Genomic DNA, 20267 nt, shown 5'->3' with positions numbered 1-20267 from the left:
CTAGCAGGTCCTTGCTCCTCTATCCAGCATGTTCTGTTCTTTAGGCAAAGTCAAACATAGGACAATGACAACATCTTTAGAAAAGAGCACAACTCCTCCTGGTCTTCAGAGCTATATTATTACCCAAATATTAATATACCCCATTTAGATTAACAGCCTTTTGCTTCCATCCTTTGTGCTTCAGGCTAACCGTTTTCTACATGACTGGTTTTGTAGGATTTAGTAGAGAATCAAAGATAACGTGCATTTGTTTTCAGGCACCTACACTACAGTTTGACCATTAACCTTGCAGGCATGATCTGTGCACGAGATTCACCCAGAAACATTTGAAAGAAGACAGAGCAGGTGTTACAGTTGCTATTAAGGGCTTATGCTGGGTATTTAAGTTGGGTTGATGCATGGCAGGTTTTTCTCAGAACTGGGGACACAGCAGATACAACACTATTAGCAGGTTGTACCTCTAAGGAGAGCAGCTTGAGAAAGCATTTCCTTATGCAGCCTGGCATCCACCTTGAACAGCTGATGATCTGAATCACACTCGTAAAAGCTCCCACAACCATACGGTCTGAGCACTTCTTATCTTTAGTAAGAGACATACATTACCCATGCTCTTAAGACAGGGCTACTGAAGAGCAAAGACTAAGAGCCCCATTCTGTTAAGATGCTGGCACCTGATGTGCTCCTGGCTAGTGAGCTGATCTATTCTCTGCATTAACCTGGGCTTGGGTGAGAATCAAGACCAAGTTTCTTCCACTTAGTCATTAGCCAGCCATTCTGCTACAAGGCAGAAGAGCAGTCTACCAGAGAACTGTTCTGGAATACATCAGTGGCCGGGGATTTAGGAATCTGTGCTCACTGACTACAAGCAAGTCTCTGGCTTGCACATCTAAACTTGCTTTGAAAACTGGGTACAGAAACATGTGGTGAGCTCCAGAAAATTTTTCTGTGTTGCAGCTTTAAACCTTTTAGAACACTTTCTAAAGGATTTTAAATTTCCTGAGCAGGAGGTTAGTTTTAATGACCCAATCTGTCTGAGTGGGCTGAGAAGCTTTAATTGATGTTCACCATATAAACACAATTTAATACTTTATACATATCTGGGGAGAACTACTCTTAAATGTATTTGTATAAGTTTATTCTTAATCAAATAAGAATCTAATTTATTACACTCTACAACTTTGTATCCAGAGAGCAGAGATGTTGAACTAAACCTCACAATACCTGTGCAAGACAATCACTAACCCATTCAGGAGAAAAAGCTGCTGCACAAAAATGACAACAAAGAGGCTATGACTTATCAAAGGACATATGTTTAGGCTGCAGTCAATCTGGCCACAAAATCCTAATCTCTCACCCCATTCTTGAAGGTCAGAAGGATTGCCTGCTCCAACATAACATAGAAAGAGCAAAAAATCAGAACAATTCTAAAACCCTGTTCAAAGAGAAGAATCAATAAAGATGTTTTTGGTGTTGTGGGGTGTTATTGGTTTGGGATTGGTTTTTTAAGTCCACTCTGCATTAGCCTTGGCCATACTCCTGCAGACAAAAGCTACCTTATAGCTCAGGTTTGTTCTGTTGTAGTTTTTTTGTTGTTTTTGTTTTGTTTTGTCTTTTTTTTAATATTAAAAAAATGCTGCTTCCCAAAACAGGTTAATAAATATGACATAATCTGAGCATCTCAATTTCTATGTCAGATGCTCCCTTCTAAGTAGGAAGTTACTACTTTTAATCTGAAACATGACAAACGTCCTTTTCCATTCCTCAGATAACTGAATGATTAAAATATTAGGTGAGTCTAAAATTAAGAGATCTTAAATTGCACCAATTTCCTTTGGATTCTGAAGAAGAAGGGGAAATTGCCTTCTCAATTCAAGTCAGAGGCTCTCAATAAACCTTGAATTCAGCACTGCAGCTTTCCATGCCTCTCCAAACTCTATGTTTGGTTCATCAGATCTCACTGGGATTCCCCTCTCCAGTAGAAGATTAAAAAAATGAACTTTTTCAAAGCAATATTATGAGATAAGTATTTCATCCTCCAAATAATTGTTTCTAAACTGGTCACAACTCTGGAATTGGGAATCTTAGATAGTGGGGAAGGTGGGGAGCATGAGATCTGTAGTCAGAAGATTAACTGCCTCACCCTTTCCAACTTCCTCCACCTTAGATGACTTCACCTGGAATCTGCAGAGCTGTTTTGCAGTGTTATTTCATCCTGTCATTGTCAAACCTAATTCAGCTCCTTATTATTGCTTTCCAGAGCTCCCTTCTTCCTTCTCCAGAGCATCATCTGTACCACCACACATTTCTTCCTTCACAATGGCCATCTTGGCTGAGCCTTTTCACCCCACATGCCTGAAGTCCTCTGCTGGCTCCTTGTCCATCACTCCAGTAGCCCTGTCAACATGGGCTTCTGCCCCTCTTAGTTTTCCTTCCCCATACGTGGCTCTTCGATTGCCCAGCTACATGCCCTACAACTCTCACTGTGGGTTCCCTGCCTGCCTCTCCATCAGCCATGTCAGATACAGCTTGGAAAACTTTTGTCCTCAAACAGTGGAAATTTGTACTGAGTTCTCTTCACAGCAAGGAGAAACCGTTATCCCAATTATATCAGTTAACGGGCAAAGAAGAGGGAAAGTTTGTGAAGCTGACAAGGCTGACACTAAACACTTCTTTACAGAAGTACTTCTCACTGCAGATGTTTTGAAAGTTTGTGCGCTTTGCACAACTCAATTGGTCTTTCAAAGTTTAATCAGAGTTCTGTTTCCTTTTTAAAAATAAACCTAAAACTTACAAAAAGTGGCCTGCTGTTATGCACATCTCTTTTGTACTCCAGCACAGACTGTCCCAGAGATTTTGAAGCTCTTCAGTACAGTCACAAGCAGTTGGTTTAAACTCGAGTGGCAAAAAATTAGACAGCTGAACAGCTTTAAAAAAATGTTCCTTAACTTGGTTGATGCTTGAATCATAAATCACTGCTACATTTAAACACAGAAAGCCTTAAAGCCAAAGAAGAGTAGACCCTTAATTGAACCTACAGAATTGTCTGCATGATCCAATCTATCCCAGAAACTCTTCCATTGAGAGTCTGTTAAACTTATTTTAAAAGGCTTAAGAAACTAATCACATCCACCAGCCAAACTGTTCTTTCAGCAGAAGTAGCATGGTGCATCTCATCCAGCATAAAACTGTTTCCAAGGAGCCAAGCAGGGTCAGGCTGTGTTACAGGAGGACAAATGTTAATGAGATTCCAGGCAAGAGAACACAGGCAATATTTTCTGAAAACACATTAAGTCTCCTGTTGAAAGATGACTAGTATTTTACAATTTGCTCAGTCCCTTGGGGTTACATTGGCCCAGAACACGGAAATTTCAACTACGTTGTATTTTATCAAGTATTTTCCTTTAATTGATCCCTTACTCTTTCCTACAGCCTTTTCACTTAAAGAATTACAGGCTTGTCCACATATGGAGCTATTCAGAAAGAATTATTCCTGACAAACCCTGCACAGAACCTTACTTTGGAATAAACTTACCTTAAACTATCTCAGACATTTCCAAAGCCGACTCTGGCAAAATGTTGCAAGCCAGGAAATCCATCAGGAAATACTTTTAAATTATTAATTTCTCACTTATACTCTTTAACCCAAATTAACTTTCCTCTATAGACACTTTGAGCTACAGATATTTCTAAGTCAGCTGAATATCAGCCCTAGGACTGAAAGAAAAGAGATGACAACCATCAGGCTTCTCCTCTTTACTGCAAAGGGGCATATCCTCTAAGCCCTGAATTGAGTAGATATCACAAAGCAATCTAGGAAGGGCAGCTGATGAAGAAGCAGCAATACATGCAGTTAACATGGAGCATACAAGGGAAGATCAGCATGGGTGGCTGGTTAGGTGTTTGACAGTTCTTAATTTGCTGTTTCAGCCTTTAATTGTATGATGAATTTGTTGGCAGCATTTGTGGATTCATGCCTCCATTCATCTTTGTTTACAACCAATTTTCAGGTGCAGCTCTAATTTGAGTTTCCATCCGCTCTGTGCTCCTTCTCCACTAGTTCTTAATGCAGCAGTCTTGCCTTCACAACCATCTTCCAACCACTGCTCAGCTACACTTCTGCATAAGGATTTGGCAAAAATCCTGCAGCATCTGCATTGCAGACCTGACCTCACCTAATTCATGAATATTTCAAAATCCACCATGATTAATTCATAAGACCACCTACATTGCTGCACTCCTCACCAGTGCTCATCTTGTCAGGGTCGGCACGTTCCCCTTCTCGATGCCTATACGCATCCAGATATGCACAGCACAAAAGACACAGTCACACCTAAAGTGACAGACACTGATCAATGAAAACTTCAAAAACGCTTAAGTCCCGTGGAAGAGGTCCCATCAAACTTTGACTGCTGTCAGACTTTGGATACTACTTTGAATACTACGGTCTGCCAGCCCATATTACACTCATTGAGAGGAGATAGGATGCAAATCGGAAAACGCGGCTTTTTGTTTTTAAACAGTTTTGTCCATTTATTAGTTCAGTTCTTAGAAAAGGGATAGTTAAAAATTCAAAGCCATTAGCCCAAAGTCTAGACACAGTAAGTACTAAATCACTTCTTTGTTGCAGCAGATGATTGTTGATTTAGAAGCAACTCTCCCTAGAGTGGCCAACTTGCTTGTTGAACTGAAAAGCCACATCTTCCAACACGCGAGTTTTGGAGTTTCAAACAGCTAAAATCTTAACTCCACGTCTGATGTGAGCAGCTGTTTCATCTCTGCTAGATTGGGCTCCTGCAAACTAATCTTCTAGGGCTTACAATGCTGTATAGCCCTCACCAATTATCCTGCTGGAGATTCTTTCATGATATTACTCTGTGGATTTGTCTGACTCATGCTTCTGCCTTTTCCTCAGAATGGGCATTAGTAGCAACTTTCTTCCTGACGTAGCCAGTTACTCTCATGGAATTCATACCAATAGACTTTTAGAGATTCCTGTTCTATTAAACTGAAACTAGTTAACTGTTTCAAAAGATACTGCCAGTGCAGAGGGAAGAAGGGGCTGATTCGTGGACTGAGAGAGACAACATGATGTTGTCTATCACGTCTAAAATGCCTTTTTCCAGAAAAAAAAAAGTCTGAAATAATATAAAACATGCACTTTCCTTCTTTATTAGAATTAAAAGCACACTCGAAGTGTCATTCTACAGAATCATGATTTGTAAACTGTAAACTTGCTTGCATTTGGGCTTGCTTTGTCTAAGAAACAAGTTAGGACTAGTAGAGAAAGCTAGCTGAATTCCCCAGAAAGATAATGCCTGCATTAAGCAGCTTTCTTATTTGACACATCCCAACAGCAGATAAAAAAATTCCCAAGTTATTAATACCGAGGGTCAGATGCTAATCACAGATGAACCACACACTTTGCTCTTATCACAAAAGTATCTTAAGTGGCAACACACTGGAATACACAAGCGAGCTTGGAATTTCACCTTGAAATACCTGTCCTCACCTTGCCTTGTGGAGCCACATGATACCCTCTCCCCAGTGAAGTGACAAACTTTTGGACGTTTCAATTCAAATCAATTCAACAACCCTTTTTTCTCAAATTTTGGAAAAAAGTTAAGTATGAGGCTATGCCAAAATCCTTCTTGCTGAGGACAGCCAAGCCTACCACCTCCAAAGAGAGCAGGCCCTACCTAAGCATTCAGAGCTGTTTCAGAACACAGTCAAGGTTTCCATCTTTTCCCATGAGGTTTATGCTCCACCAAAGCCCAGTAGGTAGCCTGAGTTTTAGCATTCTTGCAGCCAGACCAGAAACCACTTTCTAGACCCATGAGCTTGTCCAGCATTTATACAAGTCGAAGGACCACAGTGCAGAGACACTGAAGCAGAATGAAAACAAGCCACACGAGGAACCTAAAGTATCATGGCTACATCAGCTTAAAAATTTAACAGGACAAATAAATGCAGGCACAGTGTCACTAATATAACTGGGCAGCTTTCAGGATCCGAGTTGCTCTCCCTGTCTGGTGCTATGGCATACTCTGTAGACACTCCACTTCATGGCAAGTGACCTGCGATCTGGCAGCCTTGGGATGCGCTGCACGGTGTCAACACAACTCCAATGCTGTAATCCTAAAGTACTCTGGAAACTTACACAAGGACAAAAGCAGCTTAATAACTTCAGCTGGTAATCTACTTCCAGAGCACGGTCATTACCGCTAGCTGCCAAAAGAACAGGACATCTGCCTCCCCATCCTGGTCCTCAGTCCTCCCCCACACTTTCTCTCACAAGTGAGCTGAAAGTCAAGGTAGCTTGTTTTCCTACAGAGGAGGTAGAGGGGGGGGAAAGACATCACCACCAAAATTAGCCAATCAAAAATAAAAGAAAACATCAGAAAGATAAGAGCGAACCTGATATTTACAAGCAACAGCCCAAAACTTTCACTAAATATCTTGCAAAGCTCAGATCGTAACCATAACAATATCTAAATATTAGATGGAAAAGACTATTGTCAGCTAGCTTCTCTAGAATGTGATCCAAATGACTTTATTCTCACCTCCACGGAAAAGCCAGCAGGATGTAAAATTAACTGTGCTGAATCCAGCCGCTTTGGCACTCATGAAGGAAACCTCATCGGTCAAACTGGGACAATCTTAAACTTGTCCCATAAAACCATGTTTGCAGGAGGCTGGTGGAGGAGGCCCAGAGGGGGACTTTTCTTTATCAAAGTTTCGTGTAATAGTATACACTGTCATATTAAACTGACATTAAAAATGCTGTACAAATCAATCTGGACCTGTACAATTAACTCTGGATCTGCAAGACACACCTGGTTACTATTTAAAATGGGCACTAGGAGGTTAAAAATACCGCTTCTTCTCAGAGTTGCTTACACCGCCTTAGAATATTAAAAGCAAAATTTCAGAACATCTGGTTTTCCTTTCCACTCCCTATGATATCATGTTTTCCAAGCACATTTGGCAGCTCACTGTAAAGATACAGGCAGACTAAACATACAGGGCAATGCAGAGTCAAGATGAAAAATTCCAAAGCCCTGGCTGCAGTAAGTGTGTTTCCCATCTCCAAATTTCACAGTTACACAAGTGGTATAATAAGGGTTTTCCCCTCCTTGGTAACTCAGGTATTCTTCAACCTTCTCCTTCCTTGAAGAGATGAGATGATATACCATATATCTGCCCTCTAGAGTTTTGGCTGTGTCTTTGTAAGTAATTTTTCATGTATTACAGGATATTCAGAGTCCCTATACAGCAAGATTCAGTTATAGGAAAAATTAATTATGTTTAACAGGGTCAGATTTTGTATGTACTTTCCTTTATCTCACTCCGGGAGATGAGATTAGCCTTCTATATTCCTCCTGCCTCAAAGAAGAAAAAAAAAAAGAACAAATCCCACACAAAACACCACACTACACTGCAGTCACTGCCTTTTTACTGCTTGGTTTTGTGCCTCCCAGCCTGGAACTGGGAACCTGGGCCAAACCAGTTCCAGGAGACTGTGTTTCCCATGAATTTACACAGGCTGTAAACAGTACAGAAGAGTGGCTCTTATAAAAGAGGTCCCGTTTGACCAATTTCTCCCATATATTTTAACATATCTTGATGCAACCTTTGCATTTTTTCCTCTTTACCTATTTTATTGTTTTTACTGGGTCACATTCAAAACACACATTAGTCAGCATTAACATACCTTTAAGCTTAGCACATACTCACATTTTATTGATGCACAAGGCGGCAGCTGACTCATTTATGCTCACCAGTGAAGGAGCAGCAAACCTAGAAATCCAATATCAGTTTCTTGCTCTAAATCTTAATTTCTCCATTTTGTACAGAGGCAGTTTGGAAATGCAGAGATGCCTTGGGAATCCGAACATGACAGTCTTTGGCTTATTATTTCACATTTAAAAGCAATTTATATCATAGTGATTATTGAAGTGTACAAAGGAGGAAAAGTACGTATAAGAAAACTACTGACGAAATAACAATCCCAGTGGTTATGCCCTGATTAAAACTTAATGACTAATCAATAAAACTATAATTATAACGTTCACCCTGATCCAATTTGGAATAGCTTATATATTTCTATTGATCGGCTAAGACTTTTATATAAAACAAATGTGAGAAGATCTTGCTTTGTGCTATTTTTATTACAGGTTTGTTGTAGCAAATCTCTAAATCCCCATCTCAATTATTTTACAGCTTAGTTCTCCCATCACACCAAGAGAAGAAGAAAAGCTAGCAAAAAGCAGAATCTTATTAGTTGAAAAATGGTTGTTAGAGCATCACAGTTTCCACACCACAAAGTCAGATTGCCATTTCAATGGGTATCACTATATATTCCTCTGGCCTTAGAGTAGCAAGAGCCAAGAATATGAGACAGCCCTGAGCAACTCATTTAACCATGCTGCATCTCCATTTGTCAGCCTGAAAATGAAAGCAGTAAGTGGCTGAGTTGTAAGGGTCATGAAACTACAGACCACCTTGGAAAATAGAGGCAACAGGTTCTGTAATTATGCAAGGAGTCATCTATAGCCAACTGTTCTTAGGCTGCTGATGATTAAATTACCTGGTTATAGTTTTCTCACAGAATCCTCACAGGCAGAGAAAGTATACTATAAATAACCCACTCACGGAAGAAAAGACCTTTTTTCCAGTGGATTTTATCACAGACCACTGGCAACTCTTCATGAGCCCAATTGCCATTTTGCTTGATTCTGAAACAGCACTTGAGAAGCTTAAAACCCCTCTTGGATCTGCTGTTCCATGAGATATCAGGCAAACAAGGAATTTAAGGGCTATGCATTGCCACAGTGAAGAACCTCTTGCTGATTTCTAACAGCCCTTATAGAATTTCCACAGAAATAAGTTCTGTGCATTGCCTCAAGTTAGAAGTCATAACCTGACAGCACAGGCTCTAGTCAAGATCTAAAAGAATCCACCTGAGGCAGCAACACAAATGTATCCCACCCAGCCCTAATTCTATCACCTTCTATCTACTCTTGCCTATAACCACTACCAGAGTGGTTAGTAGTTGCTACATTCATCTATCCTCATGTGCTTGGTATGTTAAATTAAGTTCCCTGGCTACATCCCATTCAACCTAATCAGTATCATTTCCACAGAAGAATAAAAATTACTTGGGAATCAAAGCTGAACCCACAGAGAGCAGGGAGAGTTGAACTGCTTCCCATGGGAAGTAGCTGGGCTATGCCTCTATAACAGCAAGGTACCTGGTGCTAAGCTAAAATGGCACAGATCCCTCTGCACTCCTGGTAGCTTGGGACCAACCTACAAGTAAACTAAGCTACCATGGGGGGTATAAATACACAGCTACCTGTAATGGAGAGAAAGAAGCCGGTGTCACCAGAGATGAAAAAACTCAGCTAATAAAAGCAGAATATGGAACCACAGACACAATGTATTTTCTGATCCACATCATGGGCTAAGTTTAAGCTGCAAAAGAGCCAGAAAATGTAGTTCCACACAGCCCATTTCCCTTCCCCAAACCTGTGGAGACACAGCAATTCACACCCCATTTCATCACTGCAGTGCCAGGAAACACCCAGTGGGACAAAAGCAGGAGAAAGGAGGTGAACAGTGCTGGCAGGAGCAGCAATGGACTGTTTAGAGCTGAACACCCAGCCCTGAACACTGCCAAGGCACTGTGCCAACTCTGCAGTTAAAAACGAGAGGAGTATCTGGGGAAAGAAGAATTTTGCTGAACCTGGAATATATTTGATTCAGCTAACCCAAAGCAACCTTGCTCTTTTTGTTTGCAAATATCCTCAGAAACAGTGTCTTGAAAACACAATATTCAAGCTTCTAGGATAAAGCATGCGGATAAAGCATCTTCAGTACTTATCTATAGACAAGTTTGTGTCTGGATCAGACAGGAATGGTCATCACTTGATCACATCAAGAAGTGTTCTCTTTCAACACTTGCTAGAGACTATTTGCACAGGAAGTTCCTGTTAGGGAGTGTCACATACCAGCTCTTGCCAGAGCTAAACTTTCAACTCCATGGATCTACAGGTTGTCCAGTTATCCCGGCATGCAACATTGCATGTTGGCAATGAAATTAATTTTATGATCTTAAACTGGAATATAAAGTCACTTTCAAATACACCTGTCTTCTTTTAGCCCGCACCCAGGGCTAAACAATAACAGTTTTTCTTTCACCCAACGTCCCTTCCCCAACCAAGGAAGGGAAAAAGAGGGAGACTCGTGGGTTAAAATTAAACAGATGTAATAAAATAAAGAAACTAATATAAATGATAACATAAACCACACAAAAGTATACTTAGCTACAGAGCTGCAGCAGGTTGTCCAGGAATACCAATCATTGGCAATGAGGAAAAAAAGGAGGCCAGAAGAGAAGAGAGCAAAAAGAGCCCCACCTCTCCCCACAAGCCCTCCCTTTTATAGTGAGCTTGATGTTAATGCTATAGAACACACCTGTGGGCCAGCCTGGGTCAGCTGCCCTGCAATTAACTGCTAACGGCCTTGATCACCATGGCTGGTTACAAACTGAAACAAAATCCCAATGAAACCAGGATAACACCCTTGACATTTCCTTAGTACTGAAAACTTTCCTTCTCTCAAAAAAAAAAAAAAAAATATTTCTAAGGAGTGGTCAATACAAGCTGTGAAACAGCTTAGATATACCAGATTGGAAAGTCACAAGGGCAAGAGATATTTTGTTACTTAAATTCAATAGGTTAATACTCTTTCTTTTGTAACTTACAATATAAACCAAACAAAACACACCCCCAAACACAATTTCTGCAAAGTCCATGCTGTTAACAAGGCAAGGGCAACCTAGGCATCAAAACAAGCGAGGCTTCTCTTGGGACCTTCCTTAATGATCATCTAAAGTGTTCAACAGAATTTAGACCCAATTATTCTGGGTATTGTATGAACCCAGGCAAAGCAAGCCATTACTTGCAGCCCCAGAACCTGCTATGAAGAAAATAACAGATTTAATGGATAAGAAACACAGCAGCTTTTCCAAAAAGTAGGAGAAAAGAGTTTTCAAAAAGCTTGTATATAGAGATTATTTTCACTATTCACATGCATCTTTATCCTGCAATAACCCAACCAATACACTAAACTAAGGGCCACAGCTACCAAAGAGAACACGTGAAAAGCTGTCACTAAAATATACAGATGTCCATCCCAAGGGAAAAGGCTTCATTAGATTACCCATGACACTTTCCAGAGACATGCTTCATCAGGAAAGCATTACACACCATTTGGTAAGTGAAGTTACACAGCCGCCACTTGCCCTATCCTGTCACATCACTTTGTACATCCACTAGGAGATTCTGTTTACAAATACAATAAAATATTTTGGCAAATGGTGTTGGCTGAATGTGAATGCATGGAGGTAAGGAGAAGGAGATAATTAATTAATTAGTTAATACTGGTTCTTACGTGTCAAGGCACATGGGTTTCAGATGATGGCACCTACTTACTTTACATATAAAACCATTGTCTTATGGCTATTTTAAAAATAAAAATCCTTTCCCTGACCCCACATGAAGCTGAAAGGCTGTAAAAGCCTTTCTTGAATGTTAACATTGACGCACAACTACTACAATACGAAGGTGTATTCATGTTTTGGAACAATGCACACTTCTGCTATCTACTGACTTAACAAGATCAGCCAACAGGCCTACTAAGAATTGTTACTAACTCATTTATTTACTTTGAAACAATCCTTAGAAGTGCCACCACTTCATTAAAAAAATAAGTAATATTCTTTTTATGAACTGTCACAAGTAGAAAGATGGTCAACACTCAAAAAAGTAAGATATGACACCAAACCTGCATGGTTTCCTCTCCTCCCACAGATACACAATATACAAACTTCTTTCTTACCACTTCCCCAAGGGAGGCAGCCACCATGTGTGTTGCTGGAGCCAAGTAAGATGTAGAGCCATGGTGCAGCATGGATTTCACATTCTCATAGGTGATAAAAAATGCAGCAGCTGAAATTCAAGAATACATGCAGTCATTTCATGTTCCTACATCACAGAACTAGCCCAAAAACATTTAGAGGTGGATTTTGTCACCTATTATTCTACAACTGTAGCTGAAAACAGGATATTTTTGCTCCAAAACAGCACAACAGCATCAACACAATCTGTGGGATAATTACTTCAGAAGTTCATGCTCCTGGCTGTCACTGGCCAACCTCCCATTAATATCAAAGGTGTCAGGACTTAAGGCCATATTTACTAGTGAGATAAGGAGAGATGTGTTAATTAATTATGAATGTCCAGTAGGATTTGAAAAAATGGTATCTTCCATATCCATAGATAGGAAGGGTAGAGAGCAATTTGTTTGGTTGAATTGGATGGATGGTCTTTATTTTTTGGAAAAACAAAAACAAACACAAAAAAACCCCAAATCAGTTGATTAATTGAAAAGAAAAAAGCCAACCACAAAAATCATCAAGGTGCTCGATACAAGCCTGCTACCCTGCAACGTGCAAAACTGTTTCAGTAGCAGTTAATAACTTCTTCCTAGCTATCGTCAATTTAATATTTTGCACTTTAGCTCCATAAAAATTATCCCAAGCTTTTGAAGGACTTGTAAGAGTCCTGTCCAGTGAACAAGAAACATACAAAACTAAGCTGAGAGAAGTAACGTGAGCTGTGTTTATTCACCGCAACAGTCAACTACAAAGGCATTTGCACCTTAAGGGTTACTCCTTCTCCTAAAGATAATTTTAGTTCAGTCATACGTTGGAAAGATAAAACCACAGTTCAGATTTTGAAGATGTAAATCCTGAAAAAAACTGACATGTCTTGCGGGGGAACAGATTTTAATTGTAAAGAAGGGCTATGTGAATTGCCTTCTGCTAATCAAAAGATGCTTATCACCTCAAAAGTAGATAACAGAGCAGACAAGATAAAGAACTGAATTTTTTTATATCATCTTATGAAGGACATCAAACATCTGAAGGTGTCAGTGGATTTGTCAGCAAAGTTCTCCTAACACTGACTGCTGAGAGCATAGCTTGCTATTTTTTTATCTCTCCCTACAAAGACAAAATGGAGAAAGGCATTAGGAATTTCAGATGCCTTTTCTCTGCAGGGACTACAAGCATTTACTTTTTTAAAGTTTCAGTTTCAAAAGTATTCCTAATGTCTTCTCATTTTAAGTGCTGTAGTTGTTTCCAGTGAGAAAAAGACAGGCATAGCATCCTCACAGCAATTAGCTCAAAGACCTCCAGTGCTCAAGCACTTTGAATTTTGATTTCCAATGCCATGAAAGAGTGGGCCATGACAAAAGCGGCCAGGGCAAGCAATACTCAAACCCTCTTTGGCACCTGGAAATGCTTTAGGGTGCCCCATAAGTAAGGACAGGCTTATAAGACATATCCAGGAACGATTCCGAGGAGTAAGGGTTGCTTTTCAGAGTAAACATGCAGCAGCCTTCATTCCTGGCTCGCTCTAAGAGTTTGTTCAATACTGTACAATTCTAGAAACTGCTCTTCACAGCTGGACATGGACTCACAGAATTCAAACAGATGAGAGGAAGCCACAGACATGAATGTCCTATACTACATAAGTTCCCACTTAAAGACGACAAAGCATAATCCAAAGAAAATTTACCATTGGGAAAGGATCCTATAGCAGTGGAAGGAACACCAGCATAGATGCCACGAAAACCACCAGCCTTCCTAAATCCTTGAGGACTCTGCAGTCTTGTTTTCACAGTATCCAGGGGAAAAAGGATCAAGTCAACACAGACACCAGCAACTCCACCAGCCTTCAAGACAAAAACCACAGAGTAAAGTGTATTAATATTCACAGGGCTGAAGCTGTGGTGCTTATGTGACTGAGGGATGCCTAACCCAAAGCACTACTGACCATATCCTTTCTGAGGTCAAATTATAAACTGACAGTCTTACACAGACCTCAATAGCTTCCATAGCTACAACAAGGAAGCTTCAACAAAAGAGAGAAATTAACAGGTATTACAACTTTTAAACTATTTTAAAGGTATTTTCAAAACAATCTCAGTGTTCTGAATAGTACAAGCAAAGCAATGCAACACATACCCCCCTACACATAAAAGCAAGACAGTGAATGCTACTTATCAAGAAGACACACCACAGAATGACCAACACCTCTAGAAAGTTGTGTGGTAAGATCAGGGAAAGACAGAAGCAATTCTGCTTCCCCCGTAAGCATCTCTAGAAAGCACATTCACATTTTTCTAGCAAACTTCTTCATTTGAAGTGTTACCCTCCCATTTCCTTTGTTGAACAAAGCCTAAAGTAAAACTGCTTTATTTTCTTTTGCTGACAAAAGCCTACAGGGCAAAAAAAAAAATCATATTAAATAAATATGTTTTCAAAGTCATAAGGGGAAGGTTTTTAACCAAAGCAATTCTTAAAACCAAACCCTAAAAAAATAGTTTCAACTAAAGCTCAATCTTTTTCCATTGTCTGTGTTTCTAGATGACTTTTTTTTTTTTTTAAAGTTTCCCCAGGACATGGTTGATCTGTAGAAAAGAACTAGGTGTCAAAAACAGTAGGAGACTGAAATAAATGGAAAAACTCATTTAAAAAAAAAGAAAAGAAAAAAATATCAATAGTTAGCATTAATGTCTCCATTTAGCCTGCATCCAGGGCTAAACAATAACCAGTTGCTCTATCACCCAGTGACCCCTCCCTAGCCGAGAAAGGGAATTGAGAAAAGGAGGGAGACTCGTGGGTTGAAATTGAAACATTATTAAAATAAGAAAACCACTATCAACACTAATGCTTATATAAAATACACAAAGTTATACTCAGCCCACATAGTGGTGGTAAGACCCTCCAGGGATGATGACCCTTGAGAAGACAAGGGAAAGAGAAGAGAGGGAATATAGGGCCATCCCCAGCAAACTTTCTAATTTATAGTGAACATGACACTTATGGTATAGAATACACCTGTGGGCCAGCCTGGGTCAGCTGTCCTGGGTTTCCCTCCTCATAGCTTTAGCACCTGGCTAACTCAAACCTGCTAACGGCCTTGATAACAGCCTGGAAACCTACATACCATGGCTGGCCAGGAACTAAACCAAAATGTAACAGAAAATGGATTCTATGAGTCTGTCCCAGGGAAACCAGGACAATCTATCATGAGACATTATTTAGATACACTGTTATTCAGAACAGAAAACATAGTTTGAAATCTACCTCATATAGAAGGCACACAAGAAACAGCTGCACAGGTTTTTAGCTCTGCCCAAAACCAAGTCACAGGTGTATTACTCCGATTTTTTTTTTTTTCAGGGCCAACAGAGGATTCAGAGAGGTGTTCACTACTACTAAAGTTTTAATCAATAAGTGAATTAGTCTTTTAATCTAGTTGGCTATTTTGCATGCATTGATTTTTTTCTTCACTCTTTTTCATCAAAATCCTTATCTGCTCAAAATAACATTGAACAGATTTAATCAGATTTAATCTAGCCATCTGTTAAAAAGTGAATCAAAAGTTACTAATCGCTTCTTTGGTTTTCGAAGCTCTGTATCTTAAATATCATTTAAATTCATGAAGCAGCTAATGGAGCACCTGCCAGAGGGTGACAATACCTGTGTGCGGACGCCATCTGCAGAAAGCAGTAATGATTTTTAGATAATAAGACAACTAAAATGCACCTTCTCCCTCAGGTTTCAGTAACAGTAGCATTATCAGAAGTCAAACACCTGAAACCCTCTACCAGGAGTTGGACATAGACTTAAACAAACCCAGGGCCTAACTCAAATGCATTGAACCATGATCTTGTGGATGGCAGCCGAGTGCCCCGGGAGTATTTGGGGCCGGGAGCTGACCTCTCCCAGCGCCTGCAGCTCCCCTCACCTAGCCCAAGGCACCATGCCCGTGCTTTCCACACGGACGGAGAGCGAAGGCCGGGCATTCCCAGGAGGTCCCTGGCTATGGGCACTGGGGGCTCTGCCCCCTCGCACACGACGCTGCTGAGGGCACACGTTGAAAAGTAGCTTTCGGGGGGGAAACGCAGCGCACAGCACACGGTTCACAGCGCCGGGCTGCCGCCACGCCACGACTTCTCCGCGGCCCCGGCACCCCCTGCCCGGGGGCGGCTGCCGAAGCCAGTAGGAGCCGACCCAAGGCGTGCTCCCGCCGCCCCTCAGCGCGGCACCGGCAGCCCAGGCCGCCGCGTCGCCGCGCACTCACCACCAAGGCCGCCCAGGACTGCCGCGGCTCCATGCAGGGGTGGCGACACGGCACAGACCGGCTCCCCCACCACGGGACGGGGCTAGACCCCTGGCTCTAGCCGTGCCCCCGGCGTGCAGACGGGCGCAGCCATGTTGCCGCCGCTGACCCGCGGTCAGGCGGAGCGTGCCGCCACTGCGCCTGTGCAGGGCGCATGCGCACGGCGCGCAGCGACGCCGCTGCCCGGACCCTCACCCTTCCGTGAGCGCGGGGAGGGCGGCTGTGCTGCAGCCTCGTAATAAAGTGTTAGCGCTAAAAGGGCGAAAGCACCCGTCAATTATGGCTAAGCGTTAATTAGTTATCACTTAATGGTGGCTTGCTGTGCGCCAACAGCCGTGCCGCTCACGAAAAGGGGGGAGAGGCACGTCCCGCTGCCCCTGCGCCAGGGGCCCGGCCGGGCGCAGGTGGCCCTGAGGAGCTGGCGGGTGCCCCAGTGGCCACTGTGCTTCCTTCCCCCTTCGGCTGGGATCTGTTCAGAAAGCAAATCTAAGCCCGCTGGAAAAAAAGGCATTTGGAGGGGAAAACATTTCTGAAGTCACTTGGGCTTTTTCCTCAATTAAGCGTCTACAGCGCAAACACGCAACGAGTGGTCCCACTGACACGGTCCTGCGCAGACTTTCCATGGGCAGTTCCTGTGAACAGCGGATCAGAGCAATGTGCAAGGAAATTAATAAAGCCCCCTGGCCAGGGTCATCTCTCCTGCCTCTTCCCAGGAGATGTGTTGGCTCTCCCTGGAAGGGAAAATGCCATTTTTCACTCCCATCCCATCAGAAACTTTTGTATTTGTGTCTTGCTGAGGCCTCTCCCCCTCTCCACAAAGGGCATTCAAATCAGCAGCGGTTTCAAAAGTTGCAAAGAGGATTTTGGCACAGAGTTCTCACATAATCCTCACCCAGCAGGAAACCACACTTGAAATTATGGGAAATACGATTCTAGCGGAGGGAGAAGGGGTAAATGTTGGAGATCACTGTAGCGCACGCAGAACCAGAAAATCAGCAGGCTTCAAGTCAAGATTTCCTTGGCTGCAAGCACATCACTTAGGATGACTTTTGGACATAGCAGCCGAGAATGTGATGATACTTCACATTCTCAGCATCACCAACCTCCTTGAGGCAGCTCAGCTCCTTTTCAAACTGCTAAGGGTGTTTGCAGGTGGGAAGCACCGTGCTGGCCTGTGCTGTAACATCTGCCCTCAGCAGCACATTGATTGACATCAAAGTGGAGTTGCCAACTCCAGCAAATTTATTACAGCTCTCCTGTAACGATGTGATTTTTTTCTGAACTGTCTCAATCCCCGGAGAGGCGATGTTAGAGTAGTCTTCATTTCATTTAGCCTTCACTTTCATCTGAGTGAAAAGCTTAACGCTCTGCAGGCAAAAGTAGAAAGAACCTGAATGTATTCTATTTCTCAACCTCTTTTGATTTTTAAGGGAGCTCCTTGGTTTTCTGGTCCTAACTTACAATTCTTGTGATAATCTGGTGGGTTATCAATACTTTAATTTAGGCTTTGTTGTTATGAGGATCGGTTCCTGGTTTCGTATCAGGACATGATCAAACAAGTGGGCTTTTTTGACATTACTAGCACACCTGTCGCCAGTATGGCTGTCTGACCACCTTTTCTGCCATGTGCATGAAGCCTAAGGCAGGCCAGTTTGCTGTCCTAGGAATTAATTCCTGAAAACTTTGGTTCTGATTCCTGGAAGAAGCAGGAGCCACAGTTATATATTTCAGTTGTAATATAGCAAAGACTGGACAGTGAGCAGTTATTATAGTAACACCCAGCAGATTACCTGGCTTTCCAAAAGAATCCTGCTATTTAGACAGAAAATAATCTGAAATCTACCATTTCCAGCTTGTGTTCTGGTAAGTGGCTAAATAAACACAAATGCTGAAAGTTCCTCAGTTTCCAAGTCCACCTCTGTCATTAAATTAGGTACTTTGGAGCGATATTGACATCTGCAGTAAATGAAGCGTGCTTTTAGAGTTACTGCTATCACCATACAACCCACTGATGGCAGCACTTGAAATGAGACTATTCCCCACGTGCGCCCAGGAGGTCTCTTGTAGTAAAGGTTCTTGGGGTCATAGCAAGCATTTTTCACATTGTTCAGTGCAAAGTTTTCAGATACACTCAGTGGCAGTGACTCTTTTATTTATCACCTTCTGTCAGAAGAACTGCTGCTGCATCAGAGAGGTCACAACCTCCTATTCTTCCAAGCCACTGTCCTGTCTTAAATGAACAAGTTCTGCTTAATGCCTCAGGCCAAACATTAATCTTAGTGCTGAGTCCTTCAACGGCCTCCCCCTGAGCTTGCAGAGTAAGTTGAGTGAAGAAAGAGTTCTGTTTTCTCACATCCTTTCTTCCTTGTGGAAAAACACCACGGGTGCTGCCCAACATATCTGCTGCAAGCGAAGATCGGCTGAGCAGAAAAACCCAGCACAGGCAAAGGCAATGCCTGATTGTGCCTGAAGAACAGATGTTCATGGTCCCATACCTTCTCTCAACCTCGTTTTCAACTGGTTTATGGTTCTGTACCTTCTCCCAAACCTTCTTCCATCTGTGGCTGAAGCTCAGGGGCTGGAGGGAGAGCTGGAGAGGCTGAGGAACAGCCATGTGATGCTTTGCCCCGATACTGCGGGTGCAATACTCTGCAGCAGAGGAGAGAGTAGACAGTTGTGTCCGAGCTGCTGCCAGTGCTGACTCTGCCAGCACCAGAGCAGCTTGGTGGTCACCGGGTTTTTGCTCAGCCCCCTCCTTTCATCTCCTTTTTTTGTTCCCTGCTCCTCTCTTTCTCTGCCCTTCCCTGCCCATGGCTGCAGGCTGGTAAGACTGCTTTTAAAAATGACCATTATGCCTAGAGCACCTCACCTGCTTCCCTCAGCCTTTGCAGCACATAAAAGCCTTGGCAAGAGATGAAAAGCCTTTTAATTACAGTATGATAAAGAACATATTGCATCTATGGATGCACTTAGTGGGATATGAACTGCCAATAACATCTCAATAGCTTATACTCTGCAAAAAGAGAGATCATGGGAAACAAATACTGGCCACTGATGGGTCTTCTTTGTCAGGACTACTTAGGCACCATTTTGAATCGATTTCATGTTATTAACTTCCACTGGTACAACTGCACATGTACAAAAATGCCTGTATGTGTGTATGTATGCATGTCTATATACTTGTTCACGTGTATTTCCCTCCCCAGTCTTCAGCTCCTATAGGATGCCTGACACCAGCAGCAGAAGATTTATTGATCTGGTCATAACATATTAAGGCTGCTGAAGAGCAGATGTTAAAAACAGACTTCTTGGCATATCTCATCCCCTGGCGGTATCAGTCACACACATGTTCCAGTTTATTTATTAAAGCAATTGCTCTCCTCATGCTGTTTATTATCTTTCTCCTGGGCCATTCTGGCGCGTCAGAGCCAACCCCTTCCAGTCAGTCAGCACTTCTTGGATCGCTGTTTTTGCGTCAGCTCAGACAACACCCTGCAACTCTTCCTTCCTGAGAAACTGGGCCCGTCCCACTGTTCTTAAAACCAGATGGAAATTTGTCAGCTGTAAAAATTTATCCTGGCATAAATATAGTGAAAATAAAGACTCAGAGATCCCTTTAATTTGATATTAAGCAGGTACGTAATGAGGCCAGGGAGGCCATCTGGAGGGGGAATTTCAATGATATGGCCACATACAGCACCCAAGAGGCTATCACGCACCATGGGAGCACGGCATGGCAGAAGGGGCCTGTTAATTCAGGGTCTAGGAACAAAACGTAACCCTTTGGCCATCAAAAACTTGTTTGTCCCATTTTATTACAATCAGCTGCAGAACTGTGAAATTAGTGCCGAGCAAAGGGCCTTCCCTGGCACCACGTCAGTTCATAGGAGAGTGGCGTGGCTCCATGCACTGGAGAGGTGTGACACTGGTCCTTCTCCAGGATACAGCATTGTCACCAACCTCCTTAAACACTTGACGTGCACACACTAAGGTGAGGCTCCTGCCACACTC

The 20267-nt window shown here is 42.3% G+C and overlaps 1 protein-coding gene across 2 annotated transcripts in view; it reads right to left on the bottom strand.

The window, feature by feature from the left end:
* SLC25A26 (solute carrier family 25 member 26) overlaps positions 1–16387 on the bottom strand; it is a 93474-nt gene extending 77087 nt beyond the window's left edge. For both annotated transcript variants that reach the window (XM_068408329.1, XM_068408330.1), the window contains exons 1-3: positions 16218–16387; positions 13644–13800; positions 11902–12011 (exon numbers count right to left, since the gene is read on the bottom strand). In XM_068408329.1, coding sequence (XP_068264430.1) covers positions 11902–12011; positions 13644–13800; positions 16218–16250 — 300 coding nt within the window. In that variant the 5' untranslated portion in view covers positions 16251–16387. The remainder of the gene's footprint in view (positions 1–11901; positions 12012–13643; positions 13801–16217) is intronic.
* Between the last annotated feature and the right edge of the window lie 3880 nt (positions 16388–20267).

This window comes from Nyctibius grandis, chromosome 10, assembly GCF_013368605.1.
Source record: "Nyctibius grandis isolate bNycGra1 chromosome 10, bNycGra1.pri, whole genome shotgun sequence".
NCBI lineage: Eukaryota > Metazoa > Chordata > Aves > Nyctibiiformes > Nyctibiidae > Nyctibius > Nyctibius grandis.
This window is presented reverse-complemented; position numbering and strand designations above follow the sequence as displayed.